The sequence below is a fragment of the Psittacula echo genome (genome assembly GCF_963264785.1).
Source record: "Psittacula echo genome assembly, chromosome: 23".
Classification (NCBI taxonomy): Eukaryota; Metazoa; Chordata; class Aves; order Psittaciformes; family Psittacidae; genus Psittacula; species Psittacula echo.
Genome location: NC_137748.1, coordinates 105,453 through 132,402, shown reverse-complemented (window position 1 = coordinate 132,402; position 26,950 = coordinate 105,453). Strand labels below are relative to the sequence as shown.

The window sequence follows — 26,950 nt, the reverse complement described above, 5'->3', positions numbered from 1 at the left end:
TGCCACTGAGTTTTCAGGCAGATGATTACAGAAAGAATAAGCCAGAAGAAGGGGAGCATGAAACACAGTAGTAATTATGGGAACCTTTATGGAGCAATAACAGAAGCTCTCAACAGCAGAATACAGGCGGGACATTAAGAGACCAAACACAGACACTTGGTGGTTTCAAGGGCTCATTCTGAGCGAGGAGGCTACTTTTCCTGGAATGTTACTTCCCTGTTCTATGTTGCAATTCTGGGAGACAATACCCTTTTCACAGCATGTTCTATGCATTTTAGGGTTTTTCTCTGGTTTCAAGTTAGTTTTCCCACATAGCCCTGTCTCCTTTCTGCCATCCGACCAAAGTAAACTTCCCCACGTTACTTACAACCCGTTACCTTTAGTTACGTCCATAAACACGTCAGCCAGCAGCACAACATACCTGGTTTAAGGTCATAGTGTATGATGGGAGGTTTGATTTCATTTAAGTATTTTAAAGCATTCACAATCTGCATGATAATAGATCGTGCCTCTTTCTCCGACATTAACTTGTGCTGTTTCAGGTAGAAGTCCAAATCATTCCCCTCACAGTATTCTAACACCGTACAAAACCTGAAGGCAAAACAGGAGTTGTAATTCCGGCACCCAAGAGAAACCAGATGCATTTACTTAGTCATATATTAAATTAAGAGTCCTTCAGTCTATTAATCCCTTTCTAAACGTCAGCTACCAGGGGCACAGCCCTCAAAGTTCAACACTACAGAGGTCAGAGATCCCCCACTAAGTGCTAGATCCAGAAGCTGCGGCATTTGCCCAAGCCAACCAAAAGCAGGATCTACTAGTAAAGCACCATATCTGACATAACGCAGTACTAGAAAACCCACATGTGTTCAAACTGCCTCAGATATCTGCAGTACATTGGCATGGACATTTTCTGGACTCTCCTTGGAAGTTTTAAGAGACCAAATACTTGGCAGTGAATGCATCAAACCAAGACAAAGGACACAGCAACATAACTTACGAGTCAGTATCCAGCGAAAAGTAGTCATATAGCTTAACTATTCGAGGGTGATCCAGTTCTTTGTGAATTCTGTACTCTCTACACGCATGTCTGAGAAAAGGAAAGTCTGAGCATTAGTCATACAAGTGACTTAATTCTCAGTTCTGCAGATAGTGAACCCAGACATACCACACAGCAGTCCAACTTCAGTCCAACCCATGCCTATTAATCAGACAGCAAACAAGGAACTGTTAAGAACCACAGAATCAGAGTGCGTCTCAAATGCTGGCCATGCTACAAAAGAACTAATCTTGATTAATGGTACTGCTTGCCAAAATAGAATAACCTCATAATTAATCATGAAGGGATCCAAGATAGAACACAAAACTCAGCAAGTTCTAGAAGAATTCCATGATGCTCAACTGCCCAACTTCCAGGCTTTGTATTATTCAGCTTAAGTTTCTCCCAGTGACTTGTTGGGGAATTAAGATCACAGCTTTATGTTTGAAGCTCTGTCGAGAAGGCTTGGCTGCCAGTCTGCAGAGCTTAGCAAACCCATGGCCTTAGGGAGCAAGTGTAACCAACACCAAAATCCTTCCTGTACTTCCCTTCTAGGCCACGATGTATGTGTAGTCCTAAGCACCTAGGAAAAGTTGAGTATTCTAGGGAAAGGGAAGGCTTTTGGGGAGCACAACTGCAGGTGTGTACCTGGAAGATGGGCATGAACAACTGCTTCCCATAAGAGCAGAGGTTAGACATTTCAAAGAGGAGAAGCCACTTTAACGCTTTCTTCATAGAGCACTACTGGTGCTTTGAAACCTGGTGTTTATAGAACACTGTCTCTGTGTGTGCACACTTAAAACATTAGATTAGGTATTAGGCAGAAGCTCTTTCCTGTGAGGGTGCTGAGGCGCTGGCACAGGGTGCCCAGAGAAGCTGTGGCTGCCCCATCCCTGGCAGCGTTCAAGGCCAGGTTGGACACAGGGGCTTGGAGCAACCTGCTCTAGTGGGAGGTGTCCCTGCCCGTGGCAGGGGTTGGAAATGGGTGAGCTTTAAGGCCCTTTCCAACTCAAACCATTCCATGATTCCTAATCTGACAGTAACTTTTCCAAGTAGCTACTGAGGCAGAGAGTGGCTTTTGAAGTGTGGCAGAACACAGTTAAAAAATGGCAGCCTGTTACTAGACCCTGGGTAACCCAATGCAGGAGGAGCTTGGAAACACTTTACAGCCTTACTTACTTGTGATAATTTTCTTTCTTCTCATCTCTCCAGTTTTTATTTAACTGGTGTATTTTCACAGCTACGTATCTCTGTTCTGTTAAATCAAATGCCTGCAGAGAGAAGAGCTGCAAATCAGTAGGAATCACAACTTCAAGTTAATACTGCAAAAGCAGACAAGCTCTAACAAACCAATATCCCCACCCAGGAAATCAGCATTACGACATACCAAGTGAGGAGCAAACCCACATTTTGATGTAATTAGTTTCACTAATGAAACCAAGCAACTCTGAAAACAATTGAATATGCCTTGCTTTGATCTGACCTTCCCCATGGGATTGAATTAATGCTGCATTTATACTGACATTTTACCACCAGAGCTACAATGGGATCAGAAAAGCCAAATTACCAAAATATAGACAGTTCATCACACAGGAAAAGGCTCTGCCATTATTTCCCCTAACTCATTTTCTACTCCCAGTTAAAACAACCCCAAACCACTACTTTGTTTCACATTGGTAGCTCAGCTCTCCATCTTGCAGCATGTTTCATCTTAATTAGAAGGTGGAGAATTCAGTGGCCTCACTGCATAAATCTTGTGCTGTTATTTTCCCCTCCAGTTTCTTGCTATTTAAACAGTCTTTAAAGAATGGATCTCTGGATTTGTGCTCCTGGAGAAATGCAGGAAGCTTTTACCTTGTCTGAGAGCAGCAACAGCTAGTAATTATAGCATGGGGCAAAATCCTGCTGTAAGCAGACAAGGATGATCTGTGTCCATCTCAGACGTTGTATACTTAATTCTTTACGCTTAATAGATTGGCCAAGACCCTGGAGAAGAAGGGCTAAGCATCCCTTTGTTTCAATACCATAGTTACAACTCTAGAGCACAGTCAGTTTTGAAGCATTCATACCCTCTTGCTTTCAGCTGTGGAGCCAAGGCTTTCTGTTTAGTCAGCAAAGGCAGCAATTCAGAGCACATCTCACACTCTCTTTTTCACTACCTAAGTAGTCCCACCCTCCCTAGTTTAGAGACCTGTTGTTGTACTGCATCAAGATAATAAATCACCCTCAAGTTTCCAATCTTTGCATTGGCATAATTCTTTTCATTCTAGCCAGTTCCACATGGATTAAAAACTACTGAGGACAGATTCAGTGAATATTCTGAACTGGAAAGGCTCTAAGCATTAACAGTCAAATAGCATGCACCAAAGCACCAGAGGTCTTGGCCATGCAAGAGTGCTGACACACGTCCAAGGAAGTCCCAAGACTAAACACACCTCCCCAGTCTGCTACTTCAGAGTGCAAATGAAGACACAAGGAAAGCAAGGCTTCTACCCCCAGGAAATGCAGCCTTTGCTCTTATTACTGGAGCTATTTTCTCTCATTTACAGGGAGGTTTGGGCTTGCTATGCCATACTCAACAGAACATGGCCACTTTGGGTATATTGTGTGTAGCGCTTGTCTCTTCAAGTGTTTGCTGCTCTGACCTGGCAAAACTTGCACACTTGGTGCAGTGTTTTCTTGAAGCCTGCAATCTGACCTCTGAGGACAAGGGCAGAACCTAAAAATCTCAAGCCTGCTGCCCAATGCAAGCCAGATGCAACATGTGCTTCATCCTCCTTTCTTCCCTCTACAACTACATACACCACTGAGAAAACAGGCATAAAATACTGCTTACTGCACTGTTTCCCTGCAGATTCAGATTACAGCACACATTGCCACTTCACATTTACCTTATATACTTCACTGAAGCCGCCTCTACCCAGAAGATGTAGCAACAAGTATCTATCATTTAGCGTTGGATGGTCTTTAAATCTGGCGAGAAAGACACAGTTTAAGAGCACTGACAACTAATGGGATCTACTCACAAGAGGTTACAGCTACTACACAGCTTAGAAACAACATTTTTACATTAAGACAGAGAAATATTACAACTGTGTTAACAACTGACAGATCTGATCCGATGTGATCGCTTTCTACTAATGAACAACTTTGTAATGGTACCTTGATGCACTTGGAAGCCCTTGTTTTACATGAACTCCAAGTTCATCACCATACCACCCCCAATCAAGTGCCATACTAAGTTGTAACATCAATTTCAAGCAGACTGTTTCCCATTTGAAGGGGACAAAGACAGAAATTGTTCTACATTCTTGTCCCCAGATCCCATGTGCTTACTGTGAATTATCTTCATTATGTATCCTTTTCAATTCCCTGATATGTAGATTTCTAACCCTCTCTAGCCGTTCCAACTCTGCCTGGATCTCTGCTTCTTCCTGCACAAGGAAAAACAAAAGGAAAACAATGCTGTGTAAGACAATGCAGTTAACATTTCCGCCTCATTTATGGAAACACAGATGTAATTCCACTTGGGAAGAAATTATTGGAGATAGAGGATGGCCCTCAGAAGTAAGGAACTAGGATGTCATGAAGCCACATGGGAAAGGGGCAGCATCTGGAGAGGATGGAGAATGTGAAAGGACATCAGGTCCTATTAGCAGTGATGGGTAATGATGGTCAGAGTGTAACTTAGTGCCACGTGGAGGTTTTGGTACCCTGTTTGTAAAGCTGGAAGTTCTAGTGCCCTCAGACACGACACTAAAATTCACATCACTGTGGACAGGGGTGCAAACCTCAATTAAAACACTTGCCTTGAGCTGTATTATTTGGTATATATACCTCAAGGGACACGGTTACCCATTTGTCTTGTGACTCCGTTCCTTCCCTTCTCAACTTGATCTATTTTTAGGCATAAAGAATGAGCCAGTTTCCAAAAGTGGACAAGGATAAGCACAGCCTCAGACAATGCCACGATCCCAGAACATTACTTCATTTTCCATTAAGGTCCATTTCCAAATGGATTCCTCTGTTCCAGGGTGGCACACGACACGCCAGCATAGATGGATCTGCAATTAATCCACTCCAGCAATGTGGAAGCTGTAGAACAAGCATGCCTTTAGCATGCTACTGCTCATATCACTTATCTTTGTCCACAGGTCAGTATAACACAATGGGCAGAGTGCCAGCAGATTCCACGGGTGCATTAACTTTCCCTTGCCACTGAAAATAACAAGGAGCACAGCAGCATTTATGAGGCCTTGTATGCAACTTGAGCGTCAAGGTTAAAGGAAAAAGCTAAGTGCACAGCTCAGGCACCACCTGAGAAAAGAAAGGGGACTCCAGTAATGCGTTTGCATCCTTCCTCTTTGTTTCATATGGGAAAGAAAACTCTAGGGCCTCAGTGGAGATCACGGTTAAACAGGGAATCACAGAAGGCATCTATTCTGTTTCAGTACCTCATCTGTTGAAGTGCCCCATAAAACTTATTTATAGGCTATTGCAATCACTTTCAAGGTAACCAACAGCTTACTTAAAGAGAACCTCACTTGCAGGTACAGTTCCTACTGAAGACAATGTATTTGAAAACAAACATGCACTACAACCACCTAAACAGTCCTAGTTTCCCAGAGCCCAAGAGGTTTTATTGGGCTGTTACTGATGAGCTGGCTACCCGATATTGCAAAGAAATGGGAAAATCAGTGATGGTTGCAGTTTTTGTTGTGTTCTCATAAATTTCTTCCCTGGATCCATTCATTCCTATTCCCTCATATTAGACACACACAGAGCCCAGCACGAGGCAGGTCACAGTGACATGATAAGATGCATCAAAACAGTGGAACTCCTTGCATGAAATGGTATGTAAGAACACAGGAATCTATTTATTAAAGCAAAGAACAGCCTTCCTGAATACCACTGCCTTGGGAAAAAAAATCATGACAAAACCATGGCCATCCCTTTCAAACAAGAAAACCCTCTCAGTTATCAGAGAAATGCTATTGTTCATAGAACACTGCATCAAAACCCACCTAAAAGCCTTTCCTGCAGATAGCTCTTACCTTTTTAAGGTGACCTAGACGGAGTTTGAAGATCTCTTCCTGTTCATGGTATTCTGCTAATGTTAACCTGCACAAGAGATCCAATGCATTAGGTTTCAACACATGGGATAAAGTGAACAGTCTGCAGAACACACACATGACCATAAAGCTATGAAGCCCGTATCAACTGTGTCTGTTTCTTTTGTAAACAAGAATATGCACATGACAGCATACAACTATTCTTTGTGAAACTAAACTGAGGTCAAAACTTATCCCAGAAGGATTCCTCTTGCAATAGTTATGCTCTGCATAGTACAAAGGTTAGTGTATGTGGTCTCCACAGCATCAACACCACAGCTAGTTTCAGGAGGGGGCTGAGTCTTAGGTCTGTATGGGGCTGTGGGACCTTGGCTCACCGTGCAGTGAATCAAGAGGAGGCAGCATTAAGCTACATGCTCATCTTGAGATGCCCCAACTTCTCTCTGCTGTTGATAACACCAAGGGTCCACAGATTTGCAGTAAGTGCTTAAGCAGTTCTTAACTGATGCATTTCATCCCAAACTCGCAAGCCAAGCTCCTTTTGAAAGAATCTCAACCATAAGGAACTGCTTATTACAAATTACAGCTACAAAAGACAGCCAGGACCATAAATGTTTACATGTTGTCTCACTTCATATGAAAGCATCCTAATTCACACACCCCCCCCCCCCTTCTCCGCATCCACCCCTGACAGCCTGGACTTTTAATCAGCTCCAGCTAACCTAAAAATACATCCCAAAAAGGTCTTTGGTTGGTGTTGCTGTATGAAGGAATAAAAAGACAGCTGAATCAATCAGCAACAAGCTTCCCACATATTCTTGTGCACAATAAAATAAAGGGCTGAACACCAACAGTCTACTCGTTGAGCAAGAGATGTAATGAGTACCACCAGAGCCCAAAATAGCTGCCTGTTAGCAGCAAGCATTGCAAGAATCAAGGAGGCTCTAAGACAAACACACCAGTTCTAGTGCAGCTGAGGATTTGAACGGTGCCCAACCTGCCCTAACAGACCTCAAAAAGCCCCAACCCTAGATTATTGCTCCTGAATGCAAATCTTTTTCCCATTCAGAGGCTTGGAACCAGCTTCAGGAGAGCATGTGTTTAAATTTGCATCATGGGAACTTCCTCTCCTTTTTCAGCCACAGCAACAACCATGAAGCAAAGAAGAACCAAAAATCAGAGGAAGGAATTTGGCTGGCTGCTTCTCATTCAACTTTCAGAAACACTTAGATACAACTTGCCTAAAAGACTCCCTCCAAAAGCTAGAACATTTTGTACCTGATACACATACATAGCAGTCCAACAAATGCATTTCCACACTAACTATGCTTAAGCAAGTAGTCAGTCAGTCCAGTTGCTTCAGCTGAATGGCAAACCCCATGTTTCCATAAGCTAAACCACTCCTCATGAACCATATGCATAGCTGGCAAGCAGTTTTTCTCAACACCATGACTAGAAGCTCTTCAAAACCACAATTATAAAACCCTGAATCAGTGAAGGGAGCACAAAAAGGCTTCTATCAAACCCAGGTAAGGATAGATTATGTCAAAGCAGGCTCACAACATAGGCAGAAGCTCACTTAGTATCATCCTGTCACGATTTCCAGACATCAGGATCTGTGCTGCCATGTCTTCAGAATATGCCACACTACAGCTGTCTCAACGAAATGGGGAAAGCCTCGTCCTGCCCTTTATAAGTGAAAGATTACCCTAAAGAACAGCACCACTTCAAAATACCCAGGCACTGACATTCAATTTACTTCTCCAAACTCAAACTGCAATGCAAAAGAATGGCTTTAGAGCTTGATTTAGGTTCTTTTTAAGCTCTCTTGGCCAGAATGAGGGTTCAGTGTCTCTATTCAAGCCACTTACTTGCAGAAAGCACACAGCGCCCTTCAGTACAACACATCTGATCTCCAGGAACCAGCACCTGATTTGGGGGCTGAGAGCACCCTGAGTATCAGGATTCACCCAGTCATGCATTAGCTCTGCTGTGACTGCAAGAGGCAGTGAGAGCCTTTTGATTCAACCAAGACCAAGAACTCAAAGGGGTCCAGGAACTCTGAGGTCAAGTCATGGCCAGGAGATGTCATAGTGCAAGAGAAGTATCACTCTGAGTTATGGTATCAGCCAACAGCAATAAAATGAAGATTGCAAAGGAAACAGGTAGAAAGTAGTGGGAAATCTCTGATTCAATGGATTCCCACCCCAAAAAAGCTTCCAAAAACTAATGTTATCAATTTCTTGGCAAGAAAAGCTTTGTCTCACAAGAACATTGTGACTCTTGGAGCATCAGTCACTTCAAAAGAGGTGACGGGGGGAGAAATCTTCTGTAAGAAGTAGCACTTCAATTACGTTTGCGGATACCTGAGTCAGGGAAATGGAAAGGACAGCTTTGGAGACACAGGACAATGCTTAACACGTTGTCTTTAGAGAGAGCATCATTTTCTTCAGTATACCAAATTACTCCCCAGAAACAACACAGAAAAAAAAAGGCTTCTAAATGGGTCCTCATTTTTTGTCCTCAAAAAACCACCACATATCATACAGTGACACTGAAATCCATTCTGGAATTGCAACACTTTCCCAACTTGATGCAACAGGAACACTGAAAAAGCACTGCATTCAAAAGTCTGGCCTCAGCAATGCTCCTTGTTTTACTCCACTGAAAACTATTTAGAACTGCAGCCAGATGTTGCTGAATGCCAGGCTAATTCCACAATATTCATTTGTGTATGGAGTGAAGCCTAGGGGCAAGGGCAAGATTCCATTTCCCAGGAGAGAGTTTGTGCTCTGCTCAAAGCGTGCAGCTCTGCAAGGCACAGAGAAGGCAATGGAACCTACGTTTCATTTTCTGCTCCATTGGTCTTGTTCTTGCGCTGCTTCTGCTCGTTGCTGGCTGGAGGGGTCTGTCCCATTGCAGGTGGCTTCCGTTTTGCTAACATTTTTCGTTGTCTTTCTATTTCTTCCCGCTGGGAATTTATCCTTTCCTGTTGTCTGGAAAGAAGAGAGTAGGAAAAAACCCATGAAGCAGAGAACTAATGGTCTGTACTTGGTTGTTCTTCAGCATCTGTTCTGAACAGATTGGAGCAATGACTTTCCAATCAGTTGTACTTGCAAGATTAGTAACAAAATATTTCTGTACTGGGAAGGGGGATGTGCCAAGCATCATGACTCATATTTTTAAAGGTATTTTTACATAAAAGGGGATTCTTTTTGTGGCCCACAGAAATCTTTCAGTAAGTGAAAGGTTTTATTCATGCTGAGGATACCCAAACCCAAGAGTTGCCAACCTCACGGAAAAGCCAGGGATCCATGGTTGGCCACTAACTTTCCACACACTTTTTCCTAGAAGGCTCTGTTCTCAATCTCAGACTTTCCTGTTAGAGTATTCCTGAAGTCTGGCACTGTCTGAGAAAGGATCCTTCTGCTTCAGGGGTGCTTTTAAACTACCCTTAGATCTCTAAAACATAAACAGCATTCCCAATTTCACTGAGCAAACAGCCTCTCCTCCAAGGTAAAAGGACTATCTTAAAACATTTTACAGGGATAAAAGCACTCTTGACATTTCAAGTCTAAATGACTTGAGCAGCTACATACTTAATTCACTTTTTAAAGAGTCTAAGACTGCAGGTAAATATGCCAGAAGTATTTCTTCCATGTCTTACAACACAAACTATGGAAGAATTATGAAGTTCTTAATCTGCACCTAACAAGAGCTGCACCACCTCCGTATCAGACCACGGAGAAGTGATATGATTTTAAAGGATCACACATAGCTCTCTCTAATGCAATTAATTTGCCAAGTCCTACTTAAAGGTCTAGGCCAGGTGGGAATTGAGTGGATATTTCCATTAACATCCTGCATAAAAGGGTCTCTGATCTTCATTTCCAGGTTTCTGCAGCCCCTTTGATCACTGTTACCAGGAGGCAAAAGAAGTTTCGTAGCATGGATTTTCTCTTTTAAGCTTCTCTACTTTCTACTTAAAAAACCAGAAAAGCTAATTAGCCTTCATTGACTAATATATGCAAGTATGCAAATCAAATTGTTTGATTCACAATATATGTGAGTATTTAGTCCACTCCTGTGCCCCAAGCACTGCACAGCCAGGTAAGTGCACTGAGAATACCCAAAGGGGCAGCCTACTCCCTTCCAACCCAAAGGCCAGCTCAAACCATCTGATTCCAGGCCAAGTCTCTGGAGTTTTAAGTGGAAACACATTTCTCACTTCAATGCCAAAACGTTCCCCATTGTCAGTAGCTGTGCTCCTATCTGATCCTTTCATGCATCAGTCACACCATTCCCACATTTTGACATGCAAGACATCACACACAACTGCTTAGCTTTTCTGTCTATGCCTCTGAAGTTAAAGACAAGTCTGTCTGTCCTCACTTGATGAGGTTCTGGAAGGCATAGCCATCTGTCCACTGCTCGGTGAAAGACGCCCCGTGCCGCACTGTGGTGAAGTGACCTAGCCTCAATCGATCCTGCATGCTCTTATCTCTGCAGGCCATCTTCTCCTGTTTTGACTGAAAATAGAACGAAACACATGTAAAACCAGAAGCCATAAATCAGCAACTAAGAGCTGTGCTGTGCTTTAAATCACTGCCAATTCTTCCCGCTTTCTATTGTTCCAGGACTGCTTACCTGCAACCCAGCTGAAAATCACTGCGTGCTTCACATTGGTTTGACAAGCATTTATTTGCCTCCTTTCTGAATTTCAGCCTCATTTTTATTTCCCCATAACTGCTTGGGCAGCTCACCCACTCTATGATAACTTGAAATCAGTCTAGCAAGAGGATTAAAACTATCCCTTTGTACCAGTAGTTTAGCCAATGTGTGGTTCTGATCAGCCCCTTAATCGCTCAAATGGGAAATGGGGGACAAAAATGCACCTTCAATCACTGTTAAGAGGAAGATACAGTGATCAGCCAGCTCAGTCCCAGACTGGCACCACACCCAAATGTGACACCATCTCAGTTAGGTCACCAATGCGTCAAAACTGGTGATGGTGTCTGTCTCAGAGTGTTTCTGGTTAAGTAAAAGGAAATTTCCATGGCCCTAGATGAGAGCAGCCAAGTTTCACTCAGTCAGGATTAAAGATGAAGCAGCAAAGCTCCTCACTGGAGCTCTAGACCACCTATGTGAAAGCCAGATGTACCTAACACCTAGCCCACAGTTACAAGTCCTCCTAGAAAGGGGAGTCAGCCAAGAACAATCAGCTCTGTGACAAAATCAGCTCAAACAGACTGTATGTACTGGCCAGCACCCTGGTAGTTTTGCCCATCCAGTGCCCACAAACAATAGATGTAATCGGCCTGCAGGTGAAGGAGCAATCAAACCCCACATTGTTTAACCATCAGGAAATCTGGAAATCTCTCAACGCCAAAGCAGGCTGGACACTGGTAAAGAGCAGCCTGGCACTTTCCCCAGTGTCTTTAATGTATTGTTTTGTGTGTTACACAAAGCAATGATCTCCAATTCTGCTGTCTGGAAGAAGGAAAGGTCTAAATCACTTGTCCACGTCACAGAGCACATCTGGCAATTTCACTGCACAATGGGATACTGCTCTTGCACTGCCAGAGCTGGACAATGTTGCTTTTCAGGTCTATGAGTTTCCAAATCAAGAAATGCTACTGCATCGACAGCTCAGACTATTTCACTTCAGCAAGAGAGATCGCTCCCCAAGACTGTGAAAAGTAACCAAACCAAAGCATTCTGAACCATTTCAGTCTTAATAACATCCCTATTTGCAAAGAAGTAATTCAAGACACCAAAACAACAGGAGCAGGTTTTCACTGCTCAGAAGAAGAGAGAAGTTTTCAAGGGTGTGAACTGTGACTGCAGAGATGTGGCAAGTCCCCTGCTCACCTTTTCTATAAGCAGCTTCTTGCTCATCGTTACACATCTATTCAACCGCTCCTTGTACTTTTCCAGCATCTTCTGCTGTTCATCTATCTGTCGTCTCAAATCACAGTTGGCCTAAAAGTGAACAGAGAAGAAAGAAAAGCCTTCGACTTTAAACCATTCAAAGAGCCAAACTAAGCATTGCTTAGGAAGAGGTTTCTCCAGTTAGCTCTAGGGATTAAAGTAAGCACACCAGCAGGGTAAAAAACGACTAGGTTCCTTAGCAAAACATCCAAGCCAAGCTCTTCAGTCCTTAACCCATCCAAATCTTAAGAGCCCTCTAGAACAGGGAAGTGCCATCATCCTGGTTTACACAGAAGGAACTAAAGTACAGAGAGATTAAACACAAGCAAAAGGTGTTTAATTTTTATGGCTTTTAAACATTTAAGACCTTGCCACAGCTCCCAAGTCTCAAAACAGCTGAGTCACCCCTGATCTATCCTCGCTCTTTTGCCACAATACTGGCAGAGGAAAAGGATGGGGTAACTCCCTTTGTACTTTCAATTAAATTCATGTTTGAGTTACTATCCCTCAACCCCACTACACAGATTGCTCCCAGCAACAGTTGCTGTTTTTAACACCACCACAGTGTACAGCAGGATTTTATGTGCAACTGTTTTCACTAAGAAGATAAATTTAACCATCCCCCTTCCAACCAAGAGTCAATCTGGTTGCTGATTAAACAGCAAAGGGTGCCTGTACAAGCGCCTCAGCTCTTTCAGGTGCTGAGACCAGATACACACTAACACAAGAGCCCCTTCCTTCCCCCTCTTCTCTCTTTAATGTGTTTTCTAATGCTTTGCAACACTACACAAGAGATGCCTCTCCAGCTGATGAAAGCTAAATCAATTAGAGCTCCTCCATTAAGACAAGATCCTTGATTTAAAGGTTTTTATCTTTTATTGAAGAATACTAATGGGTTAAGAGGAGCTTTATTCTTTCTGTTTGACCAAAAGATGTTCTCCTTATCTGTATACGTGTCACTGACTCCTGTGAATGAGCATTTCAGAATACAACTTCTCAGTCTATTGAGAGGCTACTGAACACACTGCTCAACAAAAAGCAGAGTCAGCTCCTAAGTACTTAGAAGAGCGGAATAATTCTGCAGAGAAACATGTTAGGTTAGTCTGTGAAACACAAGTGTGTAACACTGCTGAGGCATTAACACTTGAGCTACAACTTCACTGCGCAGCCACAGTCCCTGTGGATTCAAACAGGTCCAGAGTGGCCACAAGCCACACAATTCTCTTGCTGATCGTGGAGTTGATTCTATTTGTTTTACCTTGTGAGAGCTGGTTCTACAAATCATATACAAAGTCCTGCTCTGCAGCCTAGCTGGCACATGCATTCTAGGTATCTTTAAACAGCAGCTTTTCAAAGAGCTGTCCCACTTGAAATACTTACTCTTAATAAGTCATCTATCCTCCCCTCCTTCTTCTCCAAGTCAGAGTTCTTACTGTTTTCTAGTGCAGATATTTTTTCCATTGTGAGGTCAGACTGTAGGGAAAAAAATCACCAGAGACCACATTTAAGGAAAACAAGTATATCAGACAGTCAGCATGTAATGTTGCATTGTAACCCCACCTGACCTGAACAGTTAGGTCTAAGAAGAAGGAACTGATCCCCTGCATCCTACCTGTCAGGGAGGAACTTTCTCCATTCTTCGTTTTTTTATTGCATGGTAATACCAGAACACAAACTGGTAACAGGTAAAGGGCCACAATACACCATGTCCTGCAAATTTTGTCTTTATAATTGAGTTCTGCCCACTCCTTGGTGGTCTCTGACAGTCACTGTCCTTTCCTGCAGTGCTTGTACAGGAAAAAGGCTTCAAAAACCCCAAACCACCACCAAATCCCAACCCTCAGCTGGAATATTAAATATATGAGATCTTTCAGGGGCACAGACAACCACTTGCTAGACAGAAGACAAGACCTGGGGGCTCTAAGGAGATCTTGACATAAAACACAGGTCTTCATATTGAAATACTGTAACAGATTGACAGCAGAAATATTAAGCCTTTGTTTCTGACAAACTGATGTATCAGTGCCCACAAGGGACAGGAGCATCATAATTCTTGAGTGAAACCTATTTGGAAAGCTTTATGGGGTGCAGCACATCTCAAATACCTTCCCCAATGAAGTGAGAGTTATACCCAGGAACAGAAGACAAAAGACATGTACTGTATTCTCTAGCAGGTAGAGTATTTCAAACTCAGCACTCTCATTAATGGGTGGGGAAGCAAAGTGTAAGAAGTCAGCATGCACATGAACACAGCAGCTAAACCAGCCAAGTCAACACATAAGATCTCTCCATGACTGCACAGATGTCACATTTATGACTAGCAAGCAGCTACCCTGGTTCTGACAAGGGTCAGCAGAGGCTTACCTAGGGAGCTGCTATGGAACTGTTCCCCAGATGTTAGGTTTGCCTGGAAGCTAACCCCATGAAGAAAGAGACAAACTTGGCTGACCACTGCTTCTCTACATATGCCCAGTATGGGAAAGAGCAAAACCTGCCAGCATTGCACATCAAGCAAGGTGAGCCTAAATCCCAAAAGACAAAGAGAAGGCGTGGACATGTAACCTCACTTGAGCTTTAACTTGTTTTTTCCTTCCTGACAGCCTGTAGAAAGCATGTGGGACAAAAGGCAAGGAGAAGGCTGGCTGTTGAGAACCCATTCTACACATCCTCAACCAAGCAGCAGAGAGTTTCTTTAGTGATTTATTGTCATTTGCCAAATGCCCAGATGTGCCTGTGCTGTGTCGGATGAAGTCATGTTTCAGGATGTACACTCTAAGGCGTGACTTCATCACAGCTCCCCTTGCCTCACAGCGCTGGAGGGCCACAGTACTGACTGAAACCATGCTCATGCTGACTTGTTCCTCTCATTGCCAGAAACGAGTCCAACTGGGCATCACTGAAGATTACTTTTCTTAACCCTATCAATTCCAAACAGGTTTGGAAAGGAAAACCAATATATGCATGTCCTCATCATGCAGCCAAGCATCTTCCTGTATTCTTTGCCTTATATGTATGCGACATCTAAACCTTTGGAGAATATGATGAAGCTGAGCACTGGCAGAAAGCATGCTCAGATAATACCTCACCCTTTTCAAAGAAGATGGACCTTGTGAGCATCTTTAGCACACGACAGAATAAAAACATCTTGCTCACTTCAGGTGGGACCACTATTCTAAGCATGAGTACTGGGGACAGCAAAGACTGAAATGCACCTTTGGCAGTTTCTTGAGTTATGGTGTCATTCTCACACAAGAATTCTCCATGAAGCAGCAAGAAACAGCAATCTTCACAGACAACAATATAGACGACAAATGTGACCCTGATGACACAGCAGAGCTCAGAGACTTAAGCTAGGACGTATCCCCAGAAGCAGAACTGCTGTCCTTCATGCACAAAGAGCTTGTACCACCTGCTGGGGAAATGGAGAATGAACTTCCCCCAGCAATAAAATCATCTCTGACACAGGCTGGTGTGAGCAAATGACTGACACAGAACTGATGGTTTAAACTCACTCAAGGAAAGAGTCAGCCACAGAGAAATCAGAGATGAAAATCAACAGAAGATTAAAAGCAGACTTGGAGAAGAAATAAGCAAGGTGCATTGCAGATAAAGCTGAACATCCTTACAAGCAAAAGAAGATGACACAGCTAAAAGCAAATCTTGACATCAAGTCACAGGAAGAATCAAAAAGGCACCAAAAAGACAGCAGTACAGTCAAAAGAGCTACTGCTCATCTTGACTCCAGGTCAATTAAGTTGCTGAGAAGCACAGACAGGAACACATCACGCTCTAGCTTGACAAGACAAACTATCCCATGGGTGTACTTTGCAGAGGTCACAGAACTTCCAGCTAGACTGTGGATTTTGTACTATAAGCAGCATGGATGCACCCAGTGCTTGAACAGGAGCATTCACAACTGTCATTCAGGTTTCCTTTACATCTTCACTTGCAGAGAAAGGAAGAACATTCAGGATACACCAGAACTGAAACAGCCAGGGCTAAGGTGTTCCTCTCCTGAGCACATTCACACATGGCTGAAGAATTGCCCATCATATTTACACAGAAAAACCTCAGTAACAGATTGGGCCAATTCCAGTAGCAGCAACTGAAAACATCCTCTACAGAATCAGGAACAAAGTTCAGAGTGATTTACTTCAATCAGTAGTTACAGACCCAGTTGGGACTACTGTTTTCACTGGAAACATTACATTTACTACAAGTAGTACCCTTTGGCATGGAATACAAGCTGCATCAAGCTCCAATCTCATATCCAAGAGATGTATCGTCTAGTGAGCTATACCTGTGACTGTTTGTGCTGGATGGAAATCTGTTTTTGGGAAGTGCAGGAATGCTCAGTGTTCCCTGATCCGGTAGAAGATGGGCTGCCTTGCTGGGCCTGTAAAAGAAAGTTAGCGTATTGTTATATGCTCCTCGGCATGACCACCAGTGCCCATGCAGATACACTTCTCTTTACATGGGAGGTGCAGCCTAGTCTGGGTACCATACTTTCATGCTAAGATTTAAGAATGCTCAAGAGATTCAGTTCAGTAAAACAAGAGTCAGTTTCTCAGGAAGCCTGGCCCAACCTGCTAAAAGACAAAGCTTTTAAAAGCCTAATGTAATTCATGTCAGCTGAGATTAAGCGAGGCCAAAACAAACACTTCTCACAGCAAGACTATACTTCATTCTTTCGCTTTGTTGCATCTATCAGATTAGCCTCTCAGATGCTATTATTTTGATCTACATAAGAGCTTGAGTTAAGTTAAAACTCATTTATTAACCAAGCAAAGCCTGGGACCTAGAACTCTTCTCAAAGATGAACTTACCAGATGATGATGGCCATCAACATACCAGGCTGCACTTGAACTACTGCCTTTGAGCAGAAAAAGCTGCAAGCTCCCCATCCCTTAACTAGAAACATCCCTCAGGATTCCAATCTTTTCAGAGCTGCTCACCGAGACAAAAGTAAAACAGAGGCCACCTCCCCTCTGTGCCAGCTGCTCATTCTCTAGCCGCTGCTTCGCCAGCATCACCGACATCAGCGTTGGCAGAGCAGAGTGTTCCTCCTGCGGTTCCTTTGCTGTGCTGCCGTCTACCCCATAGAGCGGCTGCTCCACTCGCCGCTGTAACACAGGCAAGAAAAATACAATGAACTCTTTTTTTGCCCCCCTTTCCTCTTTAAAAAAGAAACAAACCAAAACCAATTCTCTGACTCTGCCAAAACTGTTGTCAGCGAAGCAGCAGCTCAGGAATGGGGCAGGCAGCGTGGTGAGGATCTGATAACTCAAAACACGACTCCTTGGAGTGATTGTTCCAATGGAAGACATCAAAAAGATGATGAAGAATAACAAGAAAAAAACAAAAGGAACAAACAAACACACAGGACAGAATTCCTTGTCAGTTAACACCCCCTCCTTCCTTTGCAGATACATGGGTTTCAGAGCCAATGAAGCAAACTAGGTTGTAGATCCAACAACCTCAGTGCATTGGGATTTTGGTCAAGGCATTCAAAATTATACTAGAGGATGCTTTTTAAGGATCATTTTAGAGCAGCCAATGTCACACCATAGGTTCATTCCAGTGAAGTAAACTGAGTCAGAACTGCTAAATGTCAGCAACCTAACCATGTTCAGAACCCAGGCGTCACAGCAAGCTCATTTCTGTCGTTATAGCTGGGATCAATCTCCTATAAAATAAGCAAAGCACTAAAAATCTTTTAAGGATGCATTATATCTCTGAAAGGCCAGCTCCTTTCTCCTGCAGCAGACTCATTTTTCAACTGTGATACAGGAACCGGGTTCAGTAAGAACAAGAATCATCTGAGCTACACTGATTACAGCACTCAGACCTCATTGCCCTTGCTTCAAAACCCTGCCCATCACTGCTAAAACTGGGTAATAACTATCAAAGTCCTTCCAAGCTGTAACTCTGGGCCAGGCATATGCCACATCGAAAGCAAACAGTCAGGTCAGGCTTCAGTTTTTCCTTAACAACCTAAAGTGTAACCTGAAGCGTATTTTCTGCCTAACATTTCAAATGTCAAGAGCGTGCTTTCTGCCCCCAAAGAATGTTTGTATAGGAGAGCGACCTTGCAAGAGTCTGAAGACCTGCAGATCGTTCTTCTGATCAAAGGAGAAGCAAGGCAATTCACAGCAGTCAAGAGATTTGAAGACAAGAAGTAACATCCTGAAGCCATTACAATTCCTCTGCAAGTTCTGATTGCGGACAATTTCCAGTCCTGTACAGGTTAACTCACACATTTGGAGGAGGTTTGGCTCCCTGTGAAAGGCATTTTAACACTCTGCTCTCTTCCTAAACTGTACTGCCACCTGTAATGGGTAAGATACTGAATCTTCTCCAACTTTCTCTCATTCCCCTCTTTTTGGGGGCTTAACCATTTCTATTCAGTTTGTAAGAAGAGGATCTTGAAAACACACATAATAGTTCCTCATGAATAAGCAAATATTACAGGGTCGGCTGCAAGAGTAAAGAACAGAAGATAAGAAAAACAAAGAGCACCTGTGTAAGGACAGACATGACCTGGCCTAGCTGAAACTAACTGCAACATCAGTATTCACCACATGAGAAATACCCTGCTGAACCTTTTATTTATATTCATTTATTTTTTTATTATTTTATATTTTTTATTTAATAAATTTATTTAATAAATTTATTTAATATATTATTTATATTTTATTATTTTATATTCATTTATATTTATTTATACTCAATACACACACAGTGTAGGACACCAGAGGAAGAATCTACCTGTCCCATTATGAACATCTTGAGAGTATCTCACCTGCCGAAATAAAGCACTGTCCCTAATGCCTCACACATCTGCAACATCCAGAGATGGTATTTCTTTCATTGACTTCTCTTTAGAGAGAGGTATTAGTGAATTAATACAAGATAGGAGGAAAGGCCATCCAATTAATGAGGTCTATTTCAATTTTTTAAACACATAATAAGTATCTAGAAGCATACATGAAGCTCTCCCTTAAAGCTTTGCTAGTTGAAAGCAAAGTCTTTAGCTGCTCTGTGCTAAAACGCCTTAAAACTCCTGGTTCTTTCTTCACATGCAGACCTTGCAGAAATGCTGTGACAGCAAAAGGGAATTACGTAACAAAAAATAGCAACAGATGTGCATGTACACACACTTCCTTGCAAGCTTTTGCTAATGCTCCTTACGAGTCACATGCACATAAAGAGAAGTAAAAGACCTTCCCAACATAATTATGGTAGGCACGGTTTTCCGTATACCCAAAGGGTCCAATCTAGATCAGAGTATCGGTGTATTAGTGCTATACAAACACACAAGATCCTCTACTCTATGAAGAAACTCATGAGTCACAATGGGAAACAAGATAACTAATATGTGTGTTCCACCGTTTAGTAATGACTGATCTATCTGCATGCTAAAAACATTCATCTTGGATGCTTTACGCTCAGATATTCATATCAGTTACAACTGGACTAGCCACTGTTACAGCATCTCTGACACCTGGCTTTGCTGCCAGAATCCAGTTTCAGAGACACTTCTTTTCTATTCAGAACCTTTATTACCTGTCTGAAGCACAGCCACCAACCCAGTCAGTGCCATGGCACCAGCTCAGGCCCCAGGGAGACACTTACCGGCAAGGGGTTGGATAAGGAATGCTGCGGTGATGACCTGGCGACAGGAGGCACGCTTCTACCAGGGCTGGTTCCAGGGCCACTTCCCCCAGCAAACTGGCCAAAGGAACAGGTTTGATCATCAGTAATTACAGAGATACTATACTGAAGCAAATTTAACAGAGACAGAAGAAATGCATCATTCTTAAAAATGAAGCCTTACAGGCTCTAGGGACTCATTAGAACAAACTGCATAGAAGCTAAGAGGAAAACCTTCACATTTCATGCACTGTTTTCAAAACTAATAGCAAAAGTGCTTCAGACAAACATTCACATTTGCAGCGAGTACATTTTTAACACAAAAAGATATAAACCTGCACACTTGCCTATAGATCTATTATTTACTGTATAGAATTATGAAGCCCATTCGCTGTTTCTAACTGTGCACCACAGGAGTGGTAAGAACTGTACACCCCCACTGAAGCAGCAGTGCCAGTCACCACTAAAGGCAGGATAAGTAAGCAGGTGGGCAGCTGGTCTAGTTAGTACAGAAATCCTTATGTTCCTGCACCACACTGTGCACCAAACTTACAAGAAACTATAGCCAGGAAAGCAGTAAACACCAATAAAAACTTGATTTCTGATTAGTCAGGAAAATAAAGAACAAACTTAAGAGCTTTGGGTTGTGCAGACCTAGAAAAGCTTCAGAAACTACATAATCAGAAAAGAACAGTGATTTTCAGGATCACGGGTTTGGGAGGGTCTCCATCTCCCAGGTGGTGCCAGCATCCCATGGCAAGCTTTTGTGGAGAGGGAACCCTGTCAGCAACTTCCTACTTGAATCAGGACTTTGCAGGCAGGTTCTTTTGCAGCGCTGGACACTTATCAGAATAGGTTTGGATACTCAGAGATATCCTCATCCCAGATCCAGCTTCCAGTGGAAATCAATCTCAAACGTGTATATATGTGGCTCCTCTGTTAAAAAATTGCTTTATCAACTGTTTTAAAAATCAACTGCCAGAAATCTCATGTCCTTGATCTAATCACACTTGAGCACATCAGGTCAACACCATCAATCAATAACTCCAATGATGGATCAGTAACAGAAGTCACCAGACATCTGACAATGAAAAGATGCTTACCTCAAAATAATCACTAATTTTATGTCCCCTAGGGGTGCCTTTTCCTAAAAAGAAAAACAAGGGATGAAAATAAGAGTTGTAATAGTAAGAACAGAAGTTATGATGCCATGTTAAAACTACTCCTATGTTCTGACACTCCTTTCCCTGTAGAAAGGGGCAACACCTTCCACAACAAAAGCTTCTGCTCTTGTGCTGTTGTTGGGAGGGTCTACAGCTGACAATTCAATTAGCTCCCAATTCCAACCATGTCAAATCCAATCAAACAGCATTTGCACTTTGCTAAAGCACTTAGGAAACACTAAAGGGGCATTGAAAGTTGTGTAGGCTCTCCAAACTTTCCTTCAAGATAAGGACAGAGCAAAGGACACTTCTACCTCTCTGCCATCAGGCACATTACCACATATTAGATCTCTCACAAGCATTCCTATAGTTAGAGAGATCATTAGCAGTGGTTTAATACCAGCTCATTAAAACTTAGCTCTTTTCCCTTATTATAATATTACCGAAGCATTTTGTCAACACAATCCTTGTTACTTTCTTGTTGAAGAGTAAAAGAAATAGAAATCCTCCCATTTGCTAGAAAACCTGAACTTGGACACATTGGGTTTTTCCTAGTACTCCGAGGCAGCACTGCCTGCTTTATACTAGAGCACAGTTTGTTCTCTATTTGTTGTGGCGAGGATTTACTCTACCAACGCAGGCATCCATCTCAGAAAGCAACGAAGAGGGTATCGCCTGTATTTAAGTCTGGCTGTTGTGTATGCAGTGACGTGGGACCAAACCAACACTTCAGAGAAGCCATGTGAAGCCTTTGGGCAGTCTGTGCCATGAAAATGAAAGAGTTTGTGCAAATAAGCTGAGTATCTTCCTGCCAATGAGGATAACAAGGCTCCCAGAAGAAAACTACACCATCATGGCGTAGTTTATAACAAGCTGCCTGACACACCCTTGAGAAGAGCCATTCGTTTCCTTGGACACTGACTGTGCACAAATTACCAACCATTGCGGACTCCTAGGGCAGGGTCAGGAGCGTGAATTACCTTGACTGGTCTCATAGGCTTCTGCTTTCCTTTTCCTATTCCGCTGGTCATTCTGTTTTTTCTCAGGAGTCTGTTAAACAATACTTCAAAATTAACATTTCTGCAGTTATTCCAAGACTTACAGAAAAAAAAAAAAAAAGCCAAAACACAATCATCCGCTCCATCTCCCCCGTGGCCATTTCATTTCTCTGGTGCCTTTATTTCTACTGCTGGTATTTAAAGAAACAACCACTCTCAAATAGCTGCTACCTTCTGATATACGTGCTGCAGAAGGGAGAGAACATGGTTAGCAGGGAGGTTAATCAGGATTCTCTCTATTTCAGCTGCAGCAAACCAGCCTCTACTGCCCAGTTACTTCAGAACAAGTTCAAACACTTAACAAAAAGCCTGTGTAAACCATTTCAGAGTGATCACAGTACTGGTACAAGAGGAGTTTGAGTACAACAAGGAGGTTTGAGTACAGACATCCAAATTTGCAGTCCAGTGGCCACTCGCAGTCTACTGGTGCAATTCATTACAGCCAATGCTTCTTCCCAAGGCCCTTTGAAGATGGTTACAAGAACTATCCTGTCACTGGTGCACAACAGCAACCATGCACAAAACAAGGCAGATCTCCCCAAAACAGGAGAAAGCTGCAATTCACCTGGCCTTTGGTTTATTCCTCATCTGCTCCCATTAAAGTCAAGGGTCAGCTGCATCTGCCATTTCAGTGAGCAACCAGAGACCCAAGGAGCAGCTTGTCAGTGGACAGTGATTTATTTATGCACAATATATAGCACATGTGAGAGTGGAGAAGACCCTGCCATGGTGCTTTCCCCATCACCAGGGTCACTTATGTGGCCAAGCCTGCTGAAACCATTATGAAGCACTGCACTAGAAGCAGCCTACTGAGGTTTTTGGAAAGACAGATAATCTTGTCATTTCCATCACCAGCGTCATTATAAAAACATCTCTTATCCCAAAGGGTCCCTAATCATTTCTGAGCTGTATGCTTTACAATCACTGCAGCTACCACTAAACTATAGCCTGGGGGCAGGAAGAAAACCACAATGTGCAAAGCACAGCTCTGGGGGAGGGAAAACTATAGCCAGAAAGTTTGTGGTAAACCTAACTTTCATGCTCTTTGGAAACCAAAGTCTAAAGTACCCTGTGTAAAGATCTCTGCCAAAGACTTGCACACAGGAAGCACAGAGATCAATCTACCTCCTTTAGCAGGATAAAAAGGATAAAGCTGACACAGCCAGAATCTCAACCTGGCTGCTGGACATCTACAGCTCCATGTTAGCAGCTGGGCAGTCAGTGACATGTCACTGCTTTGGTAAGAGGATAAAGGGGCTGTTCAAAGGTGGCTATCATGTCTGCAAGAATGAGGGGACTAAAAACTCCATAGCTATCTACAGACTTGCTGCACCAGCTCCTGTATGTGTAAAAGGAGGTGACATAGCCTCCTCACTGCGTAGTGAAGAGCAACTCCTGAACAGCGTTGGCGTGACTCTTAACACCACAGGCTCCATTACAGCCTCCATGGAGCTGTGAGCATATTAATGAGATTCATTTTAAGTTGTGTTTTCCATTCAAGTACTTACATAACAAAAAAATTACACACAAAATTATCTGTTACAGCCTGAAAAAACAAGGAATGGGAGATTTGATTATGTCAGCTCGGTCAGCTCAAATCACTCCACAGACGTGCATAAAAAAACCCAAGTAAAAGAAGAACAAATACTCAGTTTTCCACTATTAACTATACTTACTTGCAAGGAGTTTAACATATTTCATTCTCTAAAGACTTAGCTTCACTAGACACCCCCTATCAGTCCGGCCATGTAATAGAGGGAAATATGATCCCAAACTTACCTGATAACCATGCAGAAGGTTCTTTAAATGCATTTGAAGTTGAGATTTTGCTTTATTAATGTGGAATTGCCAAGTAAAAGTGTAACTCTACAATTGAGTTTGCTGCTTTAGCAAGCATTTCAAAGCAGTTAATCCTCAAGCAGTGAGATTAAACACAGACAAAGCATAAATTGTCACCTCCCCACACTCGCAGAGAGCGATTCATAAAAATGCTCTCCTCTTTGTTCAGACTTTTGCAAATTCACGTGTTTGATAACTAAGGCAAACTTTTCCATTAATGCTCTCTGGCTTTTGATTTGGCCCAAAGCGCATCCAAAGCCAGCAAGCAAATCACAACACAGCTGAAAGCAATTTCATAAGCTGAGCTTTACAAATGCCTTGCTTTTGGGGTGGGGTAAAATCCGTGGTAAGCTTCCAGAACCACTTCACAGCGTGGCCCAAAGACCGGAGGGGTAAGACCCAGACTAAATACTTCCACAAGTCCCTTCCACACCCCAAAGGAGGAATATTGTCACTCACTATCACACAATTCCTTCTAGGTTTTGAGTTCAGTCATCTCCACCTTAAGCCCAATTACCATGAGGATTTGTGCCTGCTTACCTCCAATTCTTTATCACTCAGAGAACCCACGCTGCACAAGCTCTGGTTGGAAGATTCACTATTTAATGGACCCTAGTGAAAAACAAGCAAAGACTGTTAGAAACAACTTCCATGCAAGGCAGATATGTCCTATCAAACACTGCATCTCTGTGCTAACTACACTGCTCTACATCATATGGGTACAGCAGTAACACTGGTAAATACCTAGACACAGGATGGGGCACTAAAAGCTTCAGCAGTTGTTTGGAGCAAGACAGAGGTTGGATTGCCAGTTGGACAGACACTTCTCTGTATACTGATCCAGCCTTTGCAATGATGGTTCTGTACCAATTTCTATCCCAACTGCTCAATGTAACCACATCCACAAAAGAGCTAAGGCAGTATTCATGGAAGTCTAAGACAACTGGTTAGAGAAACAAGGCTTGTGATCTGCTGAGGAGTGGTAGTTCCAAGCTCAGCTCTTCAGGCAAGCATCTGCTTGACCCTGGGCTAAGAATTCAGAGGCATCTTCCATCTGGCAAAGCAGCTATTACTGTTATCAGATGCTGGCAGTGCCACTGATTTTTCTTTCAATGCATAATTTTGATGCTTTCTTTAACACTAGGAAAGTGAACAAGTGAACCCATAGACAATCCTTCCCACTAGGCTACGTTACGGACCTGTGGCTGACCTGCCAACAGAGCACAGTTGCTCCTACGAGGCTAAAGTGCAAATTCAAGAGGCTGGAGGAGGTTTACCAATGTAGTATCCAGGTACCTACAAGCATCTGCCTGCATCTTCGCAGGCTCTACTGGATACACACCTGCATTTCTACATATCCAAGCAGTCTGAAGATTATTTAAGGTCTGCATCAAAACTGGTCTTAAAAGGAAAGAAAAGTGAATCACGCAAAGTCACCGTGTCTTAGCCTAGTGATCTGACACAAAAGTGGCCTCCTACAGATCTAACTTAAAAAATCCAGATGAATTTGACAAAGATAGAAAAACAAGATACATAATTACTCCTGGAATAGTGACGCAATACAGCTACCTCTTCATTAAGGACCTGTGAGCATCTTTCCCCAAAAACTCACTCTTATTTTTTGCATTCTTACTTTTGTGGTTACCACTTCCCACCAGTCGACCTTTCCTGAAGGGAAAGCCACTTTATCATCGTATATTTAAACAGAAAGTTTAAAAAAAAGCCCTAACACCCCAGAGAAATCCCAGGGATTACTTGTGAGGGGAGCAGTTCTTCAATCCCACAACCACCACCACCAACTTAACACTTGTGACACAAGCTATTACTAATCCAAATCTCCAAGCAGGCATCCACAGGAAGTAACAGTGCTGTTTACCTCCTGCAGGACACTGTGAGCGTTAACTACCACATCTGTTTCTCCTAGAAGGACATGCTTAGCTGCTTCAACAGAAAAAACCCCAAACCAAACTCAAACAAAACCCAAACAAGCCAACAAACACCACTTGAATAACTCCAGAAGCTCCACATTTAGGACTCCATTTAAAAAGCAACAAACTCTCAGAAACACTGCAGAGTTATACTCTTTAAGGTGTCTCATTACCTCTTCAACTCAGCACACAAAGAGCTCAAGACCAGAAAGATATTTTATCTCATCTCTTCAGCAAAGAAGCAAGCTCCCCACTACCCAATGTGACTGGTACAACTCTAGGCTTGTTCAACTGGAGAAGAGAAGGCTCCAAGAGACCTTAGGGCAGCTCCAGTGCCTAAAGATACAGGATACATCAGCCTGTTTGATGCTGGCTGGAGGGAGATGTGGGAGCTGTAAAAGGGACCAGCAACTCAAAGCCCTCAGCTCTCCCTGGACCCTGCCCCACTGCCCCCAAAGCCTCCAGCTTTAATAGGGGCAGCACAAGGGGAATGGCTTGAACCTGCCAGAGGGGAGCCTGAGATGAGCTCTTAGGCAGAAGCTCTTCCCTGTGAGGGTGCTGAGGCGCTGGCACAGGGTGCCCAGAGAAGCTGTGGCTGCCCCATCCCTGGCAGTGTTCAAGGCCAGGTTGGACACAGGGGCTTGGAGCAAGCTGCTCCAGTGGAAGGTGTCCCTGCCCGTGGCAGGGTTGGAGCTGGATGAGCTTGAAGGTCCCTTCCAACACAAACCAGTCTGGGATTCTATGAACTCTGGGCTATTCCAGGGATTTATTCCTTGGCCAACATGACTCAACAGCAGTGCCAACACTAAGCTTAGTTACAAGTACGTGAAGGCCTCATCGATAGAAAAAGAGAGTAACAAATATCTTATAGCAAATGGCAACAGAAAGTTAATCTTTTCACCCATGTAAAAAGCTGGTTTATAAACTGCACAAATGCTGGCCTCTAAATTCCTTCAGCTCCTCCCATGAACTCAGACCTGAGCAGCATGTCCAAGACATCAACCTTCTGTGCAGGCGTGAAAGCTTTATTAGGTGCAGGAGCATTTGCTGGTCTCAGATGGACAGCCTGAAGTTCTGACATGATGAAGATTAAAGTGAAAGTTGTTCCCACATTTGCTTAAATCCAACTGCCTCCATGTTACACATGGACAGCAAATGACAGGAACAGCTGCTCCCAAAATGCCACATTGGAGCTTTTCAGGAACACTGTGGTTGGCAGGATGCATCAGTGGCTTACGAAGGGCCAGTATCTCAGCAATGGAGCTGT

General features: G+C 43.0%; 1 protein-coding gene across 4 annotated transcripts in view; it reads right to left on the bottom strand.

Moving 5' to 3' along the window:
• TLK2 (tousled like kinase 2) overlaps window positions 1-26,950 on the bottom strand; it is a 42,949-nt gene that overhangs the window by 6,869 nt on the left and 9,130 nt on the right. For 3 of the 4 annotated variants that reach the window (XM_080633315.1, XM_080633317.1, XM_080633316.1), the window contains 16 exons: window positions 24,296-24,367; window positions 21,839-21,908; window positions 20,799-20,842; window positions 19,678-19,773; window positions 16,998-17,165; window positions 16,343-16,438; window positions 13,423-13,515; window positions 11,983-12,093; window positions 10,504-10,640; window positions 8,955-9,107; window positions 6,094-6,160; window positions 4,376-4,473; window positions 3,931-4,012; window positions 2,219-2,310; window positions 1,001-1,090; window positions 422-591 (listed from right to left, as the gene is read on the bottom strand). In XM_080633315.1, the coding sequence (XP_080489441.1) occupies window positions 422-591; window positions 1,001-1,090; window positions 2,219-2,310; window positions 3,931-4,012; window positions 4,376-4,473; window positions 6,094-6,160; window positions 8,955-9,107; window positions 10,504-10,640; window positions 11,983-12,093; window positions 13,423-13,515; window positions 16,343-16,438; window positions 16,998-17,165; window positions 19,678-19,773; window positions 20,799-20,842; window positions 21,839-21,908; window positions 24,296-24,367 (1,639 nt within the window). The remainder of the gene's footprint in view (window positions 1-421; window positions 592-1,000; window positions 1,091-2,218; window positions 2,311-3,930; window positions 4,013-4,375; window positions 4,474-6,093; window positions 6,161-8,954; window positions 9,108-10,503; window positions 10,641-11,982; window positions 12,094-13,422; window positions 13,516-16,342; window positions 16,439-16,997; window positions 17,166-19,677; window positions 19,774-20,798; window positions 20,843-21,838; window positions 21,909-24,295; window positions 24,368-26,950) is intronic. The other variant, XM_080633318.1, reaches the window with a different exon arrangement.